Source organism: Mirounga angustirostris, unplaced genomic scaffold (assembly GCF_029215605.1).
Source record: "Mirounga angustirostris isolate CCGP_5_RB_7025 unplaced genomic scaffold, mMirAng1.0.hap1 SCAF_11, whole genome shotgun sequence".
Taxonomy (NCBI): domain Eukaryota; kingdom Metazoa; phylum Chordata; class Mammalia; order Carnivora; family Phocidae; genus Mirounga; species Mirounga angustirostris.
In genome coordinates, this window is record NW_026991719.1 from 31,381,827 (window position 1) to 31,407,043 (window position 25,217).

Here is a 25,217-nt window from a genome sequence, read left to right on the forward strand (position 1 = left end):
AATTAGATTAAACCTAAGGAATATAGAATGTAGATAAAATGAAAAAGTAGAAATAAAAGCAATAGAAAGCAAATATATAGAAAATAGACTCACTGAACCTGAAAGTTGGTTCTTTGAAAAACTAATACAATGGATACTGATACAGTGATATTGACAAGGAACAAAAAGAGAGAAGATACAACTAAATAGTATTAAGAATAATGGGGCATATTATATATCCAGTGGAGAAAAATGAGATAATCAAAATACTATGAAGAAATTTATTCCAACACATTTGAAAACTTAAATGGGAAGTTTGTAGAAAAAATATAATTCACTAAAACCATACTGGGAATACATAGAAAGTCAAAAGTCTTTGAATCAATATTTAAAATCTTCTTACAAGGAAAATATCATCTTCTGATTTTTTTTTTAAAGATTTTATTTATTTATTTGAGAGAGAGAATGAGATAGAGAGCATGAGAGGGGGGAGGGTCAGAGAGAGAGGCAGACTCCCTGCTGAGCAGGGAGCCCGATGTGGGACTCGATCCTGGGACTCCAGGATCATGACCCGAGCCGAAGGCAGTCACTTAACCAACTGAGCCACCCAGGCGCCCTCATCTTCTGATGTTTTTACAGGCAAGTTTTACTAAATTTGCAAGAAACTGATATCTCAAACCTTGTAGAAATTCTAGACAAGAGAAAAAGACGATGTGCTCTAATTTGTTTTATGAAGTCAGAAAGTTTTATTATAAAATTAGATAATTACAGTATGAGAAAGATAAATTATAGGCCAATCTCTCTTTTGACTATAGATGCAGTAATCCTTAGTGAATTAAATTATGTATACATATTAATATAATGTATATTACATATATAATACAAATATATTAATAAATCATGACCAACTTGGGTGTATTCCAGTATTGCAAGATTTGCCTAATGTTAGAAAATCTAAAATACCTTTGTATTTCATCTCCCACATTTACAAATTAAAGAGAATAATGATATGATCATTTCCATAGATGCAGAAGAAAAGCATTTGGTAAAATTCCAAAACCATTCATGATAAAACTCTTAATAACAGGAATAAAAGAGATATCCCTTAAATTGTTAAAATTTTCTATCATGTATCTAGAAGAGACATTATCATGGATACTGGAACATAAATTAATTCCCTTTAAATAAAAAAGAAAAGGCAAGGATGTCTATTATCACTGTCTAACACATTTTCCTGAAAAATGTAGTCCATGAATGAAGTTAATAAAAATAAAATATGTAAGGAAAGGAAAATAAACACTGTCATTATCTATAGATTAGATGATTTTCCATATAGGAAATTAAAAGAATCTACAGGTAAAATTTTAAAGCTATGAAGATCATTTATCAAAATAGACACATATAAGTTCACTATTTAAAATACATAGCACTGGGGTACCTGGATGGCTCAGCTGGTTAAGCCTCCGTCTTGATCTCAGCTCAGGTGTTGATCTCAGGGTCATGAGATCAAACCCCATGTTGGGTTCTGCGCTCAGCATGGAGTCAGCTTGGGACTCTCCCAAGGTTGAAAATAAATGGATATTATTCAAGTTGTGGAGCCCAGAGCAACCTGTAGTTTCTCACGTTTGGCCTGCAGAATATGATGAGTGCTTACTTACACTTTAGAGCTTGCTCTGAATGCCATTTGGTGACAAGAGTATATAGTTGCTCAGCATTAACTGGACAACTTTGGGATTCCCAGTTCTTTCAAGACCCTGTCTCATAAGCAGACACTAATCCTGTTGCTTACACAGAAAATAGAAGTGACTTGAAATATATTGTGCTAAAAAGTATTTTTTTATCAAGAAACATTGTCTAATATATGGATTAATGTTTTACTCTTTCAACTTCTGAATGAATGTATAAAGGTATCAATTTAAAAATGATCTCACGTCAAAAGTTGAATCTTGAAAAAATGCGGTATAATGAAAGGAACATGTAACAGTGACTGTAGACATGATATAACCCAGTCTCCTCATTGTATGCACAATAAGATCAACAGCATTAATGACTTATCCAATGACACTTAGCTACTTAACAGAATTGGATTCAAACCTGATTTATAAATAACATTTTTAATTTTTTAATGCAATGAACCATATCAGTTTAAGTAACTGAAGTTGAGATCTTTCTTTACTTTTTTAAGTTAATTAGCAGAATGATCTTCATTGTAATTAACATACTAGGGAAATATGATTCCCATTTGATAACACTTCTTATTTGTTATAGGAGCCTACATATATAATAAAATTTTAAAAATAATATGGCTAAATATTAACTGACCACTAAAAGTTATCAAGTGTTAGAGTTAAAAGTCAATACTACATACTGTGTTATTAGAAATAATAAACATTTTAGATTGGTTAAATAAATTATAGGTATATAATGAAATATGTGAACATTAAGTGGAATTTTCTAGAAGTAATGATTAGAAACTATTCATGACATATGTATATAAGTGCTTAATAGTATGCACACTAAAAATTTTTTGTGTGTATATGCATCTGTTAGTATTATATTTAGTCTACATGCATTAAAGCTTTAGCTAGCAAATTGGTAAGTTTTGGTAAATTTTTATAAGGATACATACAAGGACAGCACTATATCATGGCTATCGATAAAAACACATTGTATTTAGTCAGGTGTTTTAATCCTCTTTTTTTAATTCATAGAGGACAGAAGGAATTTTGGATCATCCTATGTGGTCAAATTAATGTATTATCCATCTTATATTGTGGCCAGAAAATAAGAGATGATGCAAAAATATCTTTAATAGTTGGGCATATTATTGCAAATATTTCTTGTTTAGTTGTTCTAATGATTCAAAAATCAGAGGAAGACACATTTAAATCCAATTATTTGCATGTATTTTGAGCTTTTTTTTTTTTTAAATTTTAAACAGAGACTCAACGTTAAATGTCCAGATTCCCCCAGCAAGACTTTTTGATGGGGACGAGGTTCATCCTCTTTCTGTGACGTTTCCAAAAGGCAGAGTCATCACAGGCTCTCCCAGTGGAATGAATGCGGAGCTCACCTGCCACCTCAGCTTCAGATCATCTAAACCTGTGTCCTTTTTCACCGATATTCTTTTCTGTGATAACAGAGATAACTGGTAAGATATTCTTTTGTATCTGACAGCAAAGAATAATAAGTTTATGTTTTACACTATTGTAAAATGCTAAAAGGAGAGACATGTAAAATAATGACTTTGGCCGTAAAGTTGTGCATTAAAGTTCCAAACGTAGCATTGCTCCCATGAGAAACAGCTTGACAGCTGTTACCAGCACATACTGCAGGTAGGCTCTGTGGCTTTGAATCTTGGCTCTGTTAACTGAGGTGAACTTATTTAATCTTCTGAGTGCCTCTGTTTTCTCCTACATAAAATGGGGGTAATAACAGAACCTATCTCCTCTGTAATCATGGGAAATTCCCTGAGTTAGTAATCATTGAGTAACTGGACAGGGACTGGAACAAAGGAAATGCTAAATAAGTACTAAATGAAAATGAGAAATATCAGCGTAACGAGTTTCCAAACAGTACGATTTTGTTACATGTTGCTTTAACAGACTCCGGGAAATCCAAATACACCTTGGTAAAAACATGTTTCTGGATTTCTTACCTTGTAGGATAAGAAATGCCACTTTTCCATTACACCCTGAGATGATTTGATTCCCGAAGTTAGAAGAGGCTAATTAATGGGTAGAGCAAACAAGTTTGTTAAAAATGTTTATAGTGAGAAGTAGCATTAGAGGGAATTATACACTAAAGATGAGTGACAGTGTATGTGATCAGTGTGATCATTTATTGACTTGTAGTGGGGTTGTTACTGTTTGGTGTATTCATAGTCAATGGACTGGTTCCTGTGTTAGGAATTAGAAGGGAGAGAGACAGATGCTATTGGAATGTCTCGTCCAGAGCAGAGGGTGGCTGTATCTAGGAGTTCTCCTGAACTCCACCTTCCATGTCTCTTGCATATGTAGATGGATAAAATCATCTAAGTTATACCACTCAGACTCCCGTTTTTCTCTTTTGATGCTAACAGTCTGTCTTTTGTTGATATTTAAAAACAAAATTTTTTTAAAGATTTTTTTTAATTTCTTTATTTGACAGAGAGATAGCACAAGTAGGCAGAGTGGCAGGCAGAGGGAGAGGGAGAAGCAGGCTCTCTGCTGAGCAGGAAGCCCAATGCGGGGCTCGATCCCAGGACCCTGGGATCATGACCTGAGCCGAAGGCAGCCGCTTAACCGACTGAGCCACCCAGGCGCCCCTAAAAACAAGTTTTTAAATGGTTTTGCTTTAGGCTCCCATCAAGCACTGAACTCAGTCCTGGGAGACAGTCTGTCTTTTTGTACATTACTGACCTTGTTCATAAAAGTTTTAACTTTACTTCACTGCAGTCCACAAATTCACGCTTTGCCCAAAGCCCTACGTAAGGTGGACCTTTGCACTCACCAATAAAAATCATGAATAATTTATCCATGAATGTCTTGAAGCTAATGAAGCCTCAGACCATGTTAACAGGGTGAGGAAGGAAATAGTTTCACTCAATACTGAGTGGACAAGATTGCTTCTGGGGCAAGGGTACGAGTGCCTCTAACAGGGGCATGAACAGACTTGACTGTTGTCTGGTCAGCAAACAAGACAGTAAGGAGACCTGAAAACAGTCTCTAGAAGGCGGGGGGGAGGGGGGGGTTGCTATATTTGATGATCTTTTCTTTTCTTTTCTTTTTTTTCTTGTCATTGCTGTGTTTCCTTTCTGTCTTGAGACTGGTTTCTCTTACCTGGATTTCCCCACCCTTCTTACCTTACTTTCCACTAAGTTCCATTTCAACCTTCAGCAAGTTTGGGTTAAATTGAGCTTTTAATGACTTTTTTTTTTTAAGATTTTATTTATTTATTTGACAGAGACAGACACAGCGAGAGAAGGAACACAAGCAAGGGGAGTAAGAGAGGGAGAAGCAGGCCTCCCGCAGGGAGCCCAATGCGGGGCTCAATCCCAGGACCCTGGGATCATGACCTGAGCCGAAGGCAGATGCTTAACTGACTGAGCCACCCAGGCGCCCATTTAAATAGAGCTTTTAGAAGTAATTTAGAAACTTTGAAAACCATAGATGGGCTACAGAAGGCTTTCCCATGCACCCAGATGAACACGAATCATAAGCACTCCGTGGAACCTTAATACAGGCAAATCCCTTTACTGATGCATTCATTGTTAACTCCTTATCTAGTTTCCTGTAGTGCATATGACCAGGTCTTCTGTTTCTTCTCCACTCCACAGTTGTCTTTGCCTTTCTTTCTGTAGACTTTCCACCTTTGATCTCATTGAGATAAATGAGGTCTTCCACCAAGAAATTCCTCAAGAGTTTCTTTCTCAACTCAGAATTTCTCTTGGGAATACATTTTATTCTTTTGTTTCTTTTCATCTATTATATTTATTACGGGTAATCCATATGTGCTCTGCCCAATCTTTTGGGTAAGAAAAGGTGAATTAGAAAGGGGCCCTTCCTTGATGGAGGTCAGTGTAGTAAAGGTAGACTTTAAACAAGTGTTTTTTATATATAGTCTTTGGTGCCAAGAGGTGAATACAAAAGGCAGTGCAATAGGAGCAGCTGATAATATCTTGGGGCAGTGGGGAATGCGGGGATGGCTACATAGGTTCCTGAGTAAAATCTCAAAGGACAAATTGCACTTGTCAGTGTTCATCCTAAATTGAATCCTTTTTTTTTCTTTTTTGCATCCGATTTGTCCATATTGGAGCACATGGGTTCAGTACCAAATAAAACTCTCATTCCTTTATGCTTTGTTTTCTTTTACTCATGTAAGACCATTTCATATTGTGGTTCCCCTTGGGGCCTAACATGAATGCGTTCTTATTTTGTTTCCTTATTTAGACTTTGTCACATTTGAATTGGCTAAGCTGGCCCAAGAGCTATAAGAGGTTGCACACCCCACTTGCCTTTTCTCTGAATTCCCCACAAAATCTGGGGACAGAGGCTGTGCATCTATGGGAGGGATGGTGATGTGGTCAAAGACTATTACAAGTGTGTAAAAAAAATGCACTAGGTATGGAAGCTGAAGCAGCCTTATATTTGGGGGGATGTTTTTGGTGTTTTTGGTTTGATGGATATTGGCAAGGCAGAAATGAGAGATGAAGCTGAAAGAGCAGCGGGAGCAGATTGTGGGGGTCTTGCATGCTCTGCTTTGGTACCCATGAGTGAGACATAGGAGAGCTAGGAGAGGTGATGTTATAGAAATCAAAGCTTGGATGCATAAGGAAGCATGAGGTCAACAGCTATTAATGAACACAGGTCAAGGAATACATAGTAACATATTTCATTGCTGCTTTATGAATCAACTTCTATTCTAACTTACTATCTTCCTTATGTACTAGTCAATTACAACTGTTTTCTTCTTGACTTTCCTTACTTTTACTTTTGGCATATGAGGTACCAATGTAGGGGTATATGGAGGGGAGGGGAGAGAGAGAGAGAATATATGTGTGTATATATATTATATATATGTGTGTGTGTGTAATATATATATATATATTAGTTTCTGTTTTGCCTTTATGCACCAAGGAGTATAGTTTACAATTATATTAAATACATATATAGGTCTTAAGTTATACTCTTTAGAATTAGGGAATAAAGAAATATCACCTGAATAAAATAACAGGAATTCCCTTACATAGGTATAAAATTTATGGAAAGCATCCTAAGAAATAATCTACCTTGAAAAGAAAGTGTTAACTGATTATTGATAAAATTAGTGAACGTCTAAAATGTCTGTAGGTGGCCCCTAATCAATAAATCATCAATATAAAATAATTAAGGAGAAGATACAGTTTTAGAAATTATAATAGGTATATAATTACCTCTACTTTGGGTGAGTGATAAACATTTAAATTGGAGCTGGGAAATAAGAATGTCCAGGTGTTCAATTCAGTGCAGTCCAGAGTCAAGGGTGGCCTTGAACAATCAAAGCAAAGTTCTGATTCAGTCACCCAAATATTTTTAACACTACTTTCAGTTAGCAGTCTGACATTGTGAGAAATGATTGAGACATTCATTCATTCATTCATTCATTCCTTTATTCAACAAGTATTTACTGAATGTTCACCATGTATCAGACACCTACCAGACACCATTCTAAGCACTCGGGGTTATCTCAGGTATCAGAACATGATCCCTGCCCTATGGAGCTTAGAGTCTAGCAGGGGGAAAGGGACAATAATAAAGGGTAGGTCTGGTATGTGATCATTGATGGAGGCTATAGGAAAAAATAAAAGAGCAGGGTAAGGTCCTGGGGAGTACCAGAGAGGGAAGTGACTGGGTCTCAGTAAAATATAGGGTGATAAGCCATGTTTCCCTTAAGAGGATGGGATCTGAGAGATGCGAAGCAGAGGGTCGAGTTAGAAAGATATCTGGGGGGGCGCCTGGGTGGCTCAGTTGGTTAGGCAACTGCCTTTGGCTCAGGTCATGATCCTGGAGTCCCGGGATCGAGTCCCGCGTCGGACTCCCTGCTCGGCGGGGAGTCTGCTTCTCCCTCTGATCCTCCCTCTCTCATGCTCTCTGTCTCCCATTCTCTCTCTCCGATAAAAAAAAAAAACAAAGAAAGATATCTGGGAATATCCTTTCAGACCAAGGGAATAGCTGATGCAAGGTCATCAAGGTGGATGCTTACAAAGAAGCCTGTGCAGCCGACGTAGAATGAGGCAAGGGAGGCATTTAGGAGAAAGGGGTGGAGAGGTAACAGTAGCACCGGACCCAGTGGGGCCTTTGAGGTTATTGTATGGATTTGGACTTTTACCCTGAATGACATGAGGACCCATTGCTTGGTTCTGAGCCAGTGAAAAAATGTAGCAGCCTTGACTTTTGAGCAGTAATGAGGTCAGCCAGTCGTTCCCTATCGCCAAAATTTTGTGCTTCCAAAACTATCCCTTTTTTCATGAAAAGCCTTCTTGGTTCTCAGGTAGATTTTTTTTTCCTCATTCATTCATTCATTCATTCATTCAATATTTACAAAGTGGCAGTAATAAACCTGGTTTTTTTTTTGTTTTTTTTTTCTGGCACTGAGGTCAGAACAAAGCTCCTGGCCTCATGGAGCTTCCATTGTAATGGAGGAGACAAAAATTGATAAATAATACCATGTCACAAACTAACAAGGAAATTATATGAGTTTAATGAGATAGAAAGTAAGGGATGCCTTCATGTATCAGACAGATGAAACATTTCTGAGGATGTGATATTTGAGAAGATGGTGATTATGAGAATTTAATGAGAAACTACTTATAAAGCACTTAGAACAGTCCCTGTGCCGGCATGTTGCAGTAACTGAGTAAATGTTCTAGAATTGGCATTAGTTTTAAAATCAGTATTCTAGATCTCCAGAATGATCATAGTGGCTACTATAGATACATGGGGCTTTCTTCTATTTAGAGAGTGATTAGATCCACCCTGGGGTGAGGGGAAGAAGGGACAGGGGCAGGACAGTTGTCTTAAGGTTAAGGATTGCTTTGGAGAATCTCCAAATCATTTATATTGTGTTTCAGTATTGAGGTTTATTTTTATATTTGAAAATGTATCTGATCTGGGAATTCACACAGGGAACACATTGATTAAGAGGTGCCAGAATGTTGTAATCCCTTATTTTGCACAACAGGTTGAGGAGGAGGGAACATTACATCTTGAAGGAGCTTATAATTTTGAGAATGAAGTCTTGCCACTTACTCTTGCTTTGTAAGTTCACTGTCTGACTGGTACTTTACCTAGACCTCGCAAAGAATGAAAGTTACGGCTTTGGAGATTAATTTCATAGAAATCCTAAGGATGCCAAAGACAGCTTAATATTTTCCTCTGAATAACTCCAAACATATCGTGTTTACTTTTGTAAAATCAAGAGTTGATTTCACTTGCATGTTTCAGGTGACCTGAAGGTTAACCTGAGTTAGTAGTGCCTCGTTGTTAAAATAGCAAACACAAACTGAAGGTTCATAATTAGGAATGTGGCATGTCAGAACTCTGAGGTACTCCATACATTTTTTTAAATTCCATAAATATTTAACACATATTTATTATACTCAAAACTGATTAGTTAGTACCCAAATTTATTTATTTGTTTATTTATTTTTTAAAGATTTTATTTATTTATTTGACAGAGAGAGAGACAGCGAGAGAGGGAACACAAGCAAGGGAAGTGTGAGAGGCAGAAGCAGGCTTCCCGCGGAGCAGAGAGCCAGATGCGGGGCTCGATCCCAGGACCCTGGGATCATGACCTGAGCCGAAGGCAGACACTTAACGACTGAGCCACCGAGGTGCCCCAGTTAGTACCCAAATTTAATTCGAATAACTTTAGAGCAAAGGAAAAAATTCAGCTGTTTTATAAGACAGTTAACATGAATAATTGAAAATTAAAATTTAAGTCAAACGAAAGAAACCTAAATTCCTTATCTACCAAATAGATACGGTGGTTCCCCCTTCCCCCCACTCAGAGAAGTACTGCTCATGACTGGAAACCAGAATCACCTGATAAGTTTTGTTTTGTTTTGTTTTTTAAAGATTTTATTTATTTGAGAGAGAGTGAGCGAGAGAGAGAGAAGGAGCAGTGGGAGCTGCAGAGGGAGAGGGAAAAGCCAACTCCCTGCTGAGTAGTGAGCCCAACATGAGGCTCGATCCTGGGACTCCTGGATCATGACCTGAGCTGAAGGTAGACACTTAACTGACTGAGCCATCCAGGCACCCCTCACCTGGGAAGTTTTCAAAACTATGCATGCCTCAGTCCAACCTATAGACTATGATATAATTTGTCTGGAGGGTCAGTTAAGCACTGCAAATTTAGAAAGCTCCCCATGTGATTCTAATGGGAAGTCAAAATTGAGAACCCTCACGCTAGAGCCCCGGTTCTCAAGTTTGACCCTACATAGAACTCACCCTGGGGGCTTGTTAAAACAGATTCCGAGCCCCACCTCCAGAGTTCCTGATTTAGTAAGTCTTGGGTGGGGTGTGCACATTTGCATGTCTAACAGGTTCCCATTTGAGGCTGAGGTTGCTAGTCCAGACCGACACTGAGCTGGTGTGAAAGGCAGAACTTCAGATCTCATTCTGGATCTAAGGAACCAACATCTGTAGTTTTAAAGTATCCCCAGGTGATTCATGTGCAGTAAAGTTCATGAAGCAGTGGACCTAAAAAGACTGAATAAGGAAAAATGCTATCAAGAGAGATTAAAGAGTGGAACAGTTAAATATTTGGCAAGAAATAACATTAACACTAGAAAATGGTATTGCTGTGAGAATCTTTAAATACCCATCTTTCTTTAAGAGTAGGTTTGCTTTATTTGCTAATACATTATCTAACTTAGTCTGTTTAAGAGATCTACATTGTGAAGTATAATTCTGAATTTATAGCAGAGGAAATTGAAGTACTGCTATTTCCCTTTTTGACCCTCACCCAGCTATCTTGTGAAAGAACCTAGATTTGAGATCAGATCTCATTATCTCTATCACACAACTTTGCTTCCCTTTAACTTTTCAAATCCTAGGATTTTATTGTTAAAACAGGGTCAGATTACTTAAGAACATTGAATAAAATTATTTCTAAGCTTTGATATGTCAGGTGGTATATAATCCATTACTTGAATAGGAGGATTTTGAGTTTTAAGGCAAGTTGAACTACATGTTATATTCTGAATGAGAGGCTGATTAGAAATGTACAGGAAGAATAGTACCAAACAGGTTGTTTGGTACATGAGGCTAAACTAAAATCAGGGCTGCTGATTAGCTGGCACACAGTGGTAAATCTCTGCCAGTGAAATATTTTCCAAAGAAACATTTCTTTGCTGGTTGGTAACCAGTCACTGTCCTAGGTCCTCACACTGGTGCCTGACCTGCCCTTAAACACTCCTTTTGAACCTTGGACCTACTCAAGACTTAGTAATTTTTTTTTTTTAAGATTTTATTTATTTATTTTAGAAAGAGAGAGAGAGCAGGAGCCGGGGGAGGGAAGAGGGAGAAGGAGAAGCAGAGCCCCCACCGAGTAGGGAGCCTGAAGGGGCTCAATCCCAGGACCCTGAGATCATGACCTGAGCCGAAGACAGAGAAGACAGACACTTAACCAACAAAGCCTTAGTAATTAAAGGGCTAAAGCCGGTCATAGCCAGAGTTCAAAGGATTCTATACTATTTATCTTTTGGGTCAGTCTCACATTATCGATAGTGACAGAGCCACTGTTGTAGCTGGACCGAGACCCTTGTGATCGTTACTATGATTACAAGATGTGCCCCAGCAAAAACCATCAAGGAACTTCGAAAAAACAAAGTTTATTACTCACATGTTTTTAAGGGTATAAGGCACGCTCGGGGCCACACAGTGAGGTTGCCAGTAGAAAGAGAGTGTGCAAGCCTGGGGTTGAGGGTGGGGCAACTAGGGTTTCAGGGGTTCACTCTTTATTAGTGAATTTAAAATATAAGAGCAGAAATTAAAGTGAAGGAAGGGGAAAAAAAGCAAGCAGTTAGATGGTCAGTTACCTAGGTCAACCAGAGATCTCTAAAAAGGGGAACTTCCCAGGTGGGTGACCTGGCTATTTAGCTGTGTAGGGGGCAGTATGTTTATTTCAGATGCATGTCTTTGTTTTTTTTTTTGTTTTTTTTTTAAAGATTTTATTTATTTATTTGAGAGAGAGAGAGAATGAGACAGACACATGTCTTTGAAGTGGATGCCCCTGCAATCAGAAGCCTAATGTCAGGCACTTAACATTACAATCAGAAAAACTGATTGTCAGGTGCTTACACTACATATTGATATGCACCTCCCTTTTAGATTGTAGAATTCACTGATATTCAGAGATAAATATTTTAATATCACCCTTTTACCATGTGAAACATGAGTTTTGTATCCAAAAAACACAGTTAATACAGTTCCAGTGACATCAGGAGAAGAGGTCCCACACTTTTGAGTTTGGCTGGTATTTAGAAGCTTCAGTGTCATTAGCAGCAAAGCTGCCCCTGAAGTGTCTGTTCTGTGAATTTCTTGGCACAGAAATTTCTGGGTTGTGCCTGATTTAGTTGCTCACTCTAAAGCAATACGAATTTGTAGTTCTCCTAATCATGAGCAAGATGTGGTTTTGAAAAATTCTTGATCTTTTCTGAAAAATAACTAGTCACAGTCTTGTTTTGCAAGTTGCTGCTTTTAAGGTACTGGGTTCTATATGTCTTCTGACATTAAAACAAAATAAGGAGGGGCGCCTGGGTGTCTCAGTCTGTTAAGCCGCTGCCTTCGGCTCGGGTCATGATCCCGGCGTCCTGGGATCGAGCCCCGCGTCTGGCTCCCAGCTCAGGGGAGAGCCTGCTTCTCCCCTCTCTGCCGGCCACTCTGCCTACTTGTGCTCTTTCTCTGTCTCTCTGTCAAATAAGTAAATAAAATCTTAAAAAAAAAAAACAAAAAACAAGGAGTTGGCATATATAGGTAAATTAATGCATTGATAGGAAGCTTAAATGATAAATTGTAATTTCTACCTTCTTCATTGATATGTGTTAGTTATTCCATTCTACGTTTAGAGATAAAGCCCATAGTCTTAATTACAAATACACTGAACATTTCGCTGGTGAGGAAATATATTTTAAAATGTGCAGATCTTTTGTTTAAAACTGAGGGACGCCTGGGTGGCTCGGTCATTGGGCATCTGCCTTCGGCTCAGGTCATGATCCCAGGGTCCTGGGATTGAGCCCCGCATCAGGCTCCCTGCTCAGTGGGAGGCCTGCTTCTCACTCTCCCACTCCCCCTGCTTGTGTTCCCTCTCTCGCTGTCTCTCTCTGTCAAATAGATGAAATCTTAAAACAAAACAAAACAAAACAAAACCTGAGAATGTACAGCTCTTAATTATATCTGTTTCTACATATAGTCACATTTTATCAGCCTTGTTATGGATTCAAAAACATTTTTGAGGTGTAGTAAATCTTGTTATGTTACTTTTATTAAAATAATAGGGCATTGATAATCACGTAAATTGAAATTGTATTATTTTTTAAAGCATTCAGTACAATAAAAAGGAAATGAGAATAATGAAAAGTGATTCTAATTATTGTTTTACTCAGTGAATAATTTGGTATTTGTATAGTGTGCACCTGGCAACTTTGGTTCTATTTCTAGTATTTCTTAGCGTGCCTCTTCCAGACACCTTACTGTTATTTTTTTTTTTTAAGATTTTATTTATTTATTTGACAGAGAGAGACAGTGAGAGAGGGAACACAAGCAGGCAGAGTGGGAGAGGGAGAAGCAGGCTTCCCGCTGAGCAGGGAGCCCTATGCAGGGCTCGATCCCAGGACCCTGCGACCATGACCTGAGCCGAAGGCAGATGCTTAACGACTGAGCCACCCAGGCGCCCTGACACCTTACTGTTTTTGAAGGGGTGGGAACTTGCATCACGTAAAGGAGATTAACAGAGAATGAATCAGACCCAGAGTCAAACATATAGAGCATTAATGCATTCAGGTTGGTAATGTGACCTTAGTAACTCTAGTATTAAATTAGTATCTGCTTTGTATGTGACTTTCTGGGATATTTGGATATTTAAAATAAGCCTGTAAATATATATTTAAATGGATATTTAAATATTTAAAGTAAGTATATAAAGTGAGTCAAGAACCTTTACGGGACACTACCAGATAGGTAGAAGCAATTTTTGGGGTATTCAAAACTCCCCTTATGTATTAAGAAGACTAGTTATTTAGGACGTGTTCATCTTTCAGAGTCTCCATTCTTAGCACAAACCAGCTGACTGTTAACAATGAGCCATCTAGAATTTTAGCATCCTGGCTGCTGAAATGCAGGCAGTGGGAAATCTCAAGAATATTTCAATAACCATCTAATAGATCATAACTGAAGACAGTGTTGGGATACTGCCCTGAAACGTTATCTGTCATGTTTTGGGGGGCTGGGTTATACAGAACACTCGTATTTGTCCACCTTTCCTGGTGTTGTGTGTATAGATAGAAGATGCAGTTAGGAGGGAGTAGAATTCATAAGGGGCCATGCTTTGTTCTGATATAATCGTCTATTCCTTATTCCTTGACCTAGGCCTGTGGAAGGCTGTTTGTAATGGCACCTTCATTCTATGAAGAACATTATTTTCATGGTAGATCTGTTAAGCCAGAGCACTGGATTGTAGCAAAGTCTCAATTATAAAGTAGAATGTTTATTTGTATTTAACCAAAACATAGGATACCAATGTATTATAATAAACTCTCAACAGAAGAATTTCATAATTATGATTTGTTTGTCATTCACTTATAGCAAAATGGTAGTGCTAAAATTTGTATAGAAATTTCAAAAACCCAGAAACTTCCAATATAATATTTGCCATTATTTAATGGCAATATTTAAATCATAGTGCTTTTAACACAGGTTGCAGAAAGAATAGTTAACCACAGTCCTTTTTCCTTCTCTTTACCCCCATTCTCTTTGGTGCCAGTGATGGTTGGAGAGTCTCTGCCCTGCTTAGAGACTTTTCATTTTAGAGGGAATTCTAATGTCTTGCCCTTTGTCTCTCCCTTACTGGTTATGAGCCCCTGCCTGATTGCTGGTCTTCACAGAGCTCCTAGAAGTTGGATCCCCATGCAGTTGGTTGCCGCCTTGGGACCTATTGGTAGGGTCCTCTCCATCCCTGTTTCCTCAGAACCTGTCTGGCACCTCAGCCCCTCACCTATTTATAAATATGAATTGATTAATCAAGAAAATACCATAACAGGATTATAATATTTGATTGCTGTTATAATATTTGATTGCTTTATGCATAGAAAACCAGGCATGTAAATAACAAAAAGGAATGCATGCTTATTATAACAATTCAAACAATGGAAAGGTTGAAAACACTACTAATAGTTAGCTTCTCCACCTTTAATCCCACATACATGATCACGTCTTGTAAAATGCAGTATCTTTTCATAAAGTACTTTTGGTTATACAAATACATGCAACCCTACATAGGTAGTATGGACAAATATGTGTACATTGATACAGACATAGGTAAAGGTGGTTTTTAGATAATATTATGCCTAATTAGTCCGTGGGTTTTTTTCTGCATATGTCACACAGCAGAATGAAGTGGAAAGGTAGTCTGGGGCTTGTGGGCTAGCTCCAACATCTTTAATGTGCAGCTTCTGAAGTCTGCTGCTGTTACCTCTAGACTAATGGAATAGAATGCAAGGAGTGCAGGCCAAAAATTTTAAGGGGATGAACTAGAACATGTACCCATCACCTTGGCCAATATGTCACTGGCTCAAGCTTGTCCTGGGGGCTTGCCTAGGTGCAAGTGTGTGTCCCTGCATGGCTATGTGTCCTGTCGACCCTTGGGAGGGGGATTCTGTTTCTGTAAACAAGAGGACAGATTCTGGGCAACAGCAGACTCCAATCCAAGTAGGAAAGGTCTTTCTCCTTCACAGTACTTCCGGGCTTTTATTAAATTTTACATCCTATAAATCCTTCTTGGTGTTCTAATTGCATTTCATACAGTCGAGCCTTTCAGGCAACTGCAGATTTGGCCTTCTCCACTGGAAGCTGTGCAAGACCCAAAAGGCCCTGACACTGGTGCCCAGTTTCCACCAGCAGGTTTGGTAGTTGTTGTTTCAGTGGGAACTGTGTGGATGAAGGTGACATGACTCTGCACGCTAGCCCCAGCTTTCGGAAATTTTCCTTTTGGTGCTCAGATATGTTTATCCTTTTGTGTTTGTATTGAATCCTTGGATTTGTTTCTAGTTTATTCTATTTTATTTTTTTAAAGATTTATTTATTTGCGAGAGAGAGAGAGAGAGAGAGAGAGAGAGCTGGGGGCGGGGGAGGAAGAGGGAGGGAGAGAGAGAGAGAGAGAGAGAGAGAGAGAATCTCCAGCAGACTCCCCGCTGAGCTCGGAGCCTGTTGCAGGGTCGATCCCAGGACCCTGACAACATGACTTGAGCCGAAATCAAGAGTCGGCCGCTTAACCTCCTTGGTGCCCCCTTGGATTTGTTTTTAAACATATCCTAATTTCTATGTCCGGCCATTCTGTATTTTAGATTCCTCCAAACAAGTATATTGGTATTCTTGACCTATCATTAATAAGAAGAGGTTTGTTCACATATTTCGTGGTATGGCATATGGGGGTTTTCTCTGTTGACAACTAAGGGTTGCTTCCTGCTGTCAGTGCTGATTATAATCTTGATTTGGAGATAATGTGGGGAGATGTTTGTGTTAACATTCCCAATTCCTAAATGCCAGCATCAATTCCACGTTTGCAAAGAAACTTCCAATCACTTCTAAATTTGTACTTAGTGCAAATGGTATTTTCATGGTGAGAATTTTCAACTACCACAGCAGTATCAATTTGAGGGCATTTGGTTTACAAGTTGCTTTTTTGATTAATTGTTTAGAAAGGTTTTTTTTTTCCTTCTTGAAACAACATAGATAAAACTATGTGAAATGAATTTGCATATCTTAACAAATCATTGTAAACACTTCTGTCTACCACTCTGGTCCAGAAATAGAACATCACTGATGCTCCCAGAGATCTCTTGTGTATTTCTTTCCCACTGCAACCTGGTTTAATTTCTGTGGCCATTAGTTCTCTATAATTATTTCTCTCTCTAGTTTTGAGCATTTCACATTAGATAGGTGATACTCAAACTTATGCTTTATGTTTACAGAAGGTATTACTAGAAATCAAAATTCATTTACTTTCCTCAAGTTAAAAAAAAGGCAGAACGTGGTACAACTAATTGAATTTTTTGTTTATAAATTTGCATTCAACTTAAAACTATATAACTAGCATTTATTATTTTAATATGTTGATTAAAGGTATTGAACTATCTTATTTTAATATTCTTAATTTTATGTAATTTTACTATTTTAATTTTTTTTGACCTCTACCTATGGCCTGAACACTTTCAGTATTACAACCAAATAGCAACTGATATAATAAAGTGCCTTAATAATAGTGTTTCAGAATTTCAGCAGGCTGCTTAAAGTTAATCATTTAAATGCTTGGATTTTATTTAAAGATGAATATCATTATAATAAATCTTAGAGGATGCAGTCATGCCCTTACTTTCAAAATGAAAGTATTGTCCACTTGCATTCAGTTGGTTCTCACTTGTTGAAACCCTAACTTTAAATACCATACCATTGGCCATCAGATATTCAAATGATACTTATTGCAAAAGGTGAGTGCTATGTGACATATACAGTGAATTCATACTAATGGATAAGAGCTGGGCATCGGGAAAATTGACTAAGAAGGCAATTTCACATTTATAGTCAGTAGAATTCTAACATGTGCCTCAAGACTCTGTATTCTACAAAGAGCTTCACGGATCTAGGGAAGATATGAAGCTCTTGACTGGTCACTCAGCCTCTCCTTACTTAGGCAGAGTGGCTTAAATTGACCGACATGTTGTAAAACACACCAAGAGTTTTGGGTTAGCAGTTTATACACCTTGCTGTACTAGATGATCATCTCACCTGGTAGATTTTTCTGATTTAGAAATTAAAATAAAAATGGGTTGATTAGTATGTGATACATGCCCCTCGTGCCCCTTCAAGGTAGGATTTGCTGTCCAACCATGTGGAATGAAGCCAGCCATCTACTTCCATTTGTCAGCTCCTATACAGACTGTCCCAGCTCCGCTTGACCTAAGGTTATACTCCACCAGGCAAACAGCCTGCATTCCCTGGCTGACTCAGGCAAGCTTAGGGGGCCAGACATTTTAGCCCGATGCCAGAATCTCTGAAGGGCAATCCAAAGCTCCCTGCCCAGTTGACCAAGGTCTTATTAGGCCAATATGACTGTTCTACATCATCCTGTTTTCCACACCTTGCAGCCCATCTTCTTGCTCTTATTTTCCAGTCTACTTCCTCCCTCTTTCTTACATAGGTATTGATTCTAATAAATTTCTTAAACCCCAGACCATCTTCTTCCAATAAGCCCAAACTATGATAATTTGAGGTTAAATATTATACTTGTGGTATCCCTGATGAGGGCTATGAAGTAGTCTTTTCTTTTAGCTCAAATGGATCTTGAATGAGGATGTCAGTCACTCCATCCATCCATCCTCCATCCGTACATCCATCCACCCATGTATGTAGTCACAACTTCCATGTATCTTTTATGTGCTGTATCCTGGTCTTTGCCTGTATGGAGCTAGATGAAAGAGAGAATATATTTATGTGTTGGGCGACTGTGAAAATACAAAGACTAGAAATGGAGACCAATAAATAAGCTATCCCAGACTGATGCTGTGAAGAGGTAAAGAACTACAGTGATGGTAGTAAAGGGAGAATGGGAAGGAGTGATTTTGATTCAATCGATGTAAGGACATGGTGACCGATGGCAATGCCCGACATCAATAAACACTTGAAATGAAAGAAAATTTAAAAGCAGCATATATGAATGTGAATTAGATGCTAATTAAATCAATTTTTTGTAGCTTGCTGTAGTTTGTTTTGTGTAACAGTATTTCTTTACTTTTTTTTTTAAGATTTTATTTATTTAATTGACAGAGACAGAGAGAGAGGTAACACAAGCAGGGGGAGTGGGAGAGGGAGAAGCAGGCTTCCCGCCAAGCAGGAAGCCCCATGCGGGGCTTGATCCCAGGACCTTGGGATTATGACCTGAGCCGAAGGCAGTCGCTTAACCAACTGAGCCACCCAGGCGCCCCTTCTTTACTTTTATTTGTTAACAAAATATCCTGTATGCTACTAATCTCCCAAATATAGTCTTTGTAGTCATTAGTAAAACTCTCAAAGTTATCAACTTACTGAAATGGCCATGCAAATTCATTATGCTTTATACTCTTTTGGTTTATTTATTTTATACTTTCTTTGATGCCTCCTTTTCCCCTAATCTCATACTCTGTTGTTCTCTTGACAACTGTTTACCTCAGGGTTACTGTATTTCAAGGGTTTTCTTTTCTAATTTACAAATCCAGCAGCAAATGTTTGCCCTATGATCTTAACAGCATATTCCCTGTAACAGTGAGAATCAGTCTCCTAGTGCATTTTGTAGCCAGCACATGGGTGTTTGTAGATAATGGAATCTGATCTCTTCCAGGGTCTTGCTGGACATAGTGTTTTCCTATTACTATTAGATAAGTCTACATAAAGAAGCAGCAGTGACAGGAAGTTGAATTAATTTTTTCCATGCTAAAATGAAAAAGATAATTCAGGATTCTACTATAGGGTTTGATGATACCTGTCTTTCATACACTCCCAATGATCTTTATCTCAGTCTTGCATAAACTAATGGGATACTAGTGTGGCCTTTTTTAGAGTATATTCAAGCTGAAGAGCAATGGTTTTATGTTTCAAGTACTGCATTTACTAGACCCTCTACATGAGATACATTTTACTCTGGTATTTCTTTGAGAAAACATATTACCAAGTTACTCTAAATTCAGTAACACTTAAAAATTTATTTTTATTAACTATTAGGGCATGTACTGAAATCTCTAAGTTCATTTTTTAAAACCTGTGTTAGGCAAATTACTTTTCAGCAAATACAAACCCTATGCTGCTTTTGTAAGAGTCTGTGGCCTACAAGTTGGAACCATTTTCATAGATTATGGAAACCTGTTGGTATATTTACTGTTCTACACCTGTTAATGATTTTGAAGAGGTAACTTCACATGAATTTCATTTATCTCTTTTTGGAAAGGAATAAAACAACACACAATTCAAATAAACTTTTTCTCTTTTCCTATCACTGGACTTACATGCAGTGGGAATATTCTGAAAGGTATCATCTAACTTTGGGATATTAATGAGGTAAGAGTATTTTATGCTGTGCAGATGTCCCTCGAGTTATGATGAGGTTATGCCCTAATAAACCCACAATAAATTGAAAATATCATAAATTAAAAATGCATTTAATACACCTAACCTGCCAAACATCGTAGCTCAGCCTAGCCTACCTTAAATGTGCTTAGAACACTTACATTAGCCTACATTTAGGCAACGTCATCTAACACAAAGCCTGCTTTATTATTAAGTATTGAATATCTCATGTAATTTATTGAATGCTCTACTAAAAGTGGAAAACATAATGGTTCAAAGTATATTGTTCTGCATGTCACTAGCCTGAGAAAGATCGAAATTCAAAATTTGACGTATGGTTTCTGCTGAATGCATATTGCTTTCGCATCATCCCCAAAATCTAAAAATCATAAGTTAGACCATCTAAGTCAGGGACCAGCTGTACTTCATACATGGTAACTCCTGGTTAATTTGCATTTCCCTTCCCTTCAGAACCACTTTTCTTTTGCTGGGAGTCCCCAGCTGACCTCATCCTCTGCAACCATATTCTCTGTGAAAGTGTTGCCAGACCATCACCTGGTTTCCCAAGCCCTTGTGGTCCATTTCATCGTATCCTAGTTGCTTTCTAATAAGTGTTCCCTTGCTTAGGTGTTAATCTTTAACCTTTAAGATACTCATTTCTAATCGACAAATATTCTGGATTGCATTGCTCTAACCCAATAACAATACGTATTTTATTGTGGGATTTTAGGCCTTTGGCCAGATAGTTAGGGAAATGATTTTTCACAAGGAATTGTATTAGAGGAAGTTCCATCATGGCACAGAGTTGATGGCCTCCAACTCTCACCAACTCTGATCTTAGTCTGTGTTACTATAAAAAAAAAACAAAAAAACCCAAAACCCACTCTTCCTTAGAACTGATTGATTCTAGATGTTTCAAATCATGAATTCTTATTTTTTGTTAGGTTCATTAAAAATACATATGTATCCTAAAATCTTCTAAGAGATAAAATGAAACTAACTTGTAAAAACTACCTAGTTTGTGTTTTAGCTAGATCATGGTTGTCTTCTAAAGTAAAATGCACTACGGCATTCTAGAAATAATATAATGAGGGGTGCCTGGGTGGCTCAGTCAGTTAAGCATCAGACTCTTAATTTCAGCTCAGATTGTGATCTCAGGGTTGTGGGATTGAGCCCCGCGATGGGCTCGGCGCTCAGATTCTTTCCCTCTGCCCATCCTCCTCACCCCCCATCCCACCGCCCCCCGCTTATGTGTGCCCCCTCTCTCTCTCAAATAAGTAAACAAATCTTTAAAAGAAAAAAAACGGAAGAAAGAATTTAATGAATTTTTTGTTTTGTGTGAGTTCATGTTATCATGGAGAGAGTTTTACTGTTTGGTTCCATCAAGTTGTAAATCCTGACCTGTATATTGTATCTAATAGCTAGAGCTTTGGCTCTAAGTTTTTTGGAATTAACCAGTAAGTATATAAAGATGCAATCAGCAGAACAGCTAATGATTCACCCAACTTAGAAATAATTTTTCAACTCAACTTTATTAGGCATTATTGTTTTTTTTTTTTTTAAGATTTTATTTATTTATTTGACAGAGAGAGACATAGCGAGAGAGGGAACACAAGCAGGGGGAATGGGAGAGGGAGAAGCAGGCCTCCCGAGGAGCAGGGAGCCCGATGTGGGGCTTGATCCCAGGACCCTGGGATCATGACCTGAGCCGAAGGCAGATGCTTAACAACTGAGCCACCCAGGCGCCCCTAGGCATTATTGTATTCATCACATTATACAGCGTGCTGCCATATTTAGCAGTTCTACTTTTGGGGGGGTGAAGGTAGTGCCCTTTGCTGTGTTAGAGTAATCTGTATTTCTTTCTGATTAAAGTTTTTCCTGAATATTATTGGAATATAATAAGTTTATATACCTTCATGAAAACAAATAGAAACTTTGTTTATACATTAATGGTACACATATCTATGCATAGACACAAATGGTAAATTTTGGTGGCAAATTTTACTTTTTGTCTCAACTCTTTCCTGGAAATCCATCAACTGTGTTAACCACTATATATTTTCCCGTAAGAACACTGAATTAAGAGTAAAATGTTTTGGGCGCCTGGGTGGCTCAGTCGATTAAGCGACTGCCTTCGGCTCAGGTCATGATCCCAGGGTCCTGGGATCGAGTCCCGCATCGGGCTCCCTGCTCTGCGGAGAGCCTGCTTCTCCCTCTCCCACTCCCCCTGCTTGTGTTCCCTCTCTTGCTGTGTCTCTCTCTGTCAAATAAATAAATAAAATCTTAAAAAAAAAAAGAGTAAAATGTTTTGAAATAGTATATTAATCAAAGTTAATGATTTAAAATTGTGAGAATAAACCTAAAGGGAGATTTTAAGATTTCAAAAATGGTGTACATCAATTATGGGATTATTTCCAGATTTTTTGGCAGACTGAAAATGAGATGATTCTTCTAAAAAGAATTGATATATATTTAAAATATTGCTAAATGGACATATATTTCTAGACTTGAGGGATATCGATGGATCTCTCATGTATCTAAAGAAGAATTCTCTGCCTTTACCTTACTTTGCTGTGATAAAAATCAGTGGAATACATTCACATGTGAAACACAGTTCTGTGGATTTATGTACATTAAAATAAAACAGAAAATCTTTTTAAGATCACTAAATCAGTTAATAGCATATATTTCCTAGAATTATTAATGTTCATAAATAACAGCACCTTGATGGGCTGCAATGTGGATTATTGCAATGTTCAGAAGAGCAGCTATAATTTTATTTCTTTCCCCTTCACTCAAAGAAGGATATTGAAAAGCTAAATAAGTGAGAATCACATTATCATCAAGAATCTTTTCATTCTGTTTTGACCTATTAAAAATGAATAAATAAAAACTCTGTAACTTTATTAATGATTAACCAAATGATGTTTGATGTCCTCACTTGTGATAGAGAGATTCTTCTCTCTGGCAACATCATGGATGACCTCGACTGTTATAAATATACATTACAGTACCAGATTAAGTCCCATTGATTGACCTAACTAACATAAATGTACTAGCAATGGTAAGCATTAAATATTTAAACATATCCACCCTTTTTGTGTGTAAATTTGTAAAATATTAAGAATTACTGAGTTGTACATCTTAAAAAGATGGATTTCATGACATGTAAATTATATATTTTAAATGTTGGTATAAAAAATGAGGGCATCTGATGGATACTATCATAACCAAATGACCAGACTCAGTGTCGCTAATAAGGAGGAACACTGACCTGTTGGGCTTCCTGGTGGGATGAAATGAGAACTGTGCCACAGCCCATGTGAAGTTTTTTTGGTCAGAAATAAAACATTATCCAGTCTTAAGGGGATAATCAGAATATTTCTGACAACTAGCCTTTACTCTTAAAAATAATGTCAATGCCATGAAGGACCACACAAGACTGGGAGTTTGTCCTGGTTTAAAGGAAAGTAAATTCAGTCAGTGATCTCAGTTTGGACTTTGACATTACTGGGACTCTTCAATATGGACTGTAAACTAGATAATATTCTTGTACTGATGTTAAATTTGATGGTAGTTATGATACGGTTATGATGATATAGAATAATGTTCTTGTTCTTAGGGTATACAGGCTGAATATTTAGGGGTAAATTTGTATACACACACATTTTAAGAAAATAATTTTTTAAGAGATTTTATTTATTCATTTGAGAGAGAGAGAGAGAGGGGGAGGGAGGGAGCGCACAACCAGGGGGGAGAGGGAGAAGCAGACTTCCCTCTGAGCCGGGAGCCCGACGTGTGGTGCTCGATCCCAGGACCTGGAGATCATGACCTGAGCTGAAGGCAGACACTTAACCATCTGAGTCACCCAGGCACCCCAGAAAATAAATTTTTAATAGGAGAGAAATGAATGTGGCAAAATAGTAATTGCTGAACCGCGTGAAGGGTACATATATGTTTATTTTACTAGTCTTTCAGTTCTTCTGTGAATTTGGAAAAATGTGAAGTACAATGTTGAGGTAGAGGGGAAAAAAACCATTAATGAGGAATTTCAGGTGAACCTTAAAATGACAAAGGATAAAAATAAATTGTGCACTCCATATTTGACTTTCTATACATTATGGTATTTACTGATTATCATACTAAAATGTTCATAGTTTGTGCATGACGGTTATATCTAAAGCGGTGGGAGATAGAGAGCAGCCAGAGTTTTCCTTAGCCTCTCTTTGCATTGTCCCCTAGGGTACAGCAGTATCTTTTGTTTCCATACACAACTGCAAACTTTCCACCTCTGTAAGAATTTTCATGTGTCCAACAGGAGAATTTATGTCGATTTTATAAGTGTTGGTTATTGTTTACTAGGAAAACATCTGAAATAAAATATTTCTCCCTTAGAATCCAGGAGAATATTTATAGCTTCCAAAAAAAGGCTTTTATTTAAACCAGCTTCTAATAGGAACTTTTATAATTTAACATTATTCGAACAGCTGTAAGTATTAAAATGCATGCTGTTTAATGAGATAATTGATAAAAAATGTTTGTAAGTGCTTACATCCATCATCATATATATAACTCTATCCCAACTTGGTAACTTTGAGCATATGTGCAGCAAGACAGATCTGGAAGCTAACCATTCTCATGCAGTGGCCAAGAGCATAGCTTTGCTTCAGGTATATTGAACTTGAACTTGGGCTCTCTATTTCCTAATTGTGTGACTTTAAACAATTGTTGACTTTTTCTGGACCTTGCTCTTGTAACTAAAGTCTGAGAGAGTTAATAATATATATCCTCAAAGACTGTTGAGATTTATGTAAATGAAATAATGCATTTTAGATGCCCAGAACAATAGCTGCCACAAATAGTTCAAGCCCATTTCTATCAGCATCACCATCCGCATCATATCAACTCTGTTGCCAGGAATGTCCCTCCTGGTTTTTGCCCATCGGAACTCTTCTAATCACTTGTGCTTGAAGATTGCTATTTAAATCTCCAAATGGAACTGAAACCCATAATGTCAGAGTCACTTCACTGTTACTGTACAGTGTTATAGTCATTTTACTGTTACTGTAATTTTGAGTATTTTTAGAGTAAATTCTCTACCACTAATGGTTCCTGGCTATATGGATTGGTATAGAGAATCCATAAATAATACCAGTATTCTCTGATAAGGTGCCCTATTTTCCCAGAAATATTTTTGTTAAATGTAGCGTATTAATATTATTGGTTGCAAGTCCCTTTTCTGTTTTAATGTATTTTTAATAATAATGATATTAATGTATAAAGTGCCCATATTCCCGTGCTGTGCAAGTTGTATAATTTCTATATCATGTGCTCCATAGAAGAATGTAGTCAAATGAATTTTGTATACGTTGGTCATTCTTTACTCTGAGGAGTATCTGAAATCAG

At 37.6% G+C, this 25,217-nt stretch overlaps 1 protein-coding gene across 1 annotated transcript in view; it reads left to right on the forward strand.

The window, feature by feature from the left end:
- Positions 1-25,217, forward strand: part of CFAP47 (cilia and flagella associated protein 47) — a 495,620-nt gene that overhangs the window by 132,536 nt on the left and 337,867 nt on the right. Inside the window, exon 26 of the mRNA XM_045873173.1 lies at positions 2,921-3,130. Coding sequence (XP_045729129.1) covers positions 2,921-3,130 — 210 coding nt within the window. The remainder of the gene's footprint in view (positions 1-2,920; positions 3,131-25,217) is intronic.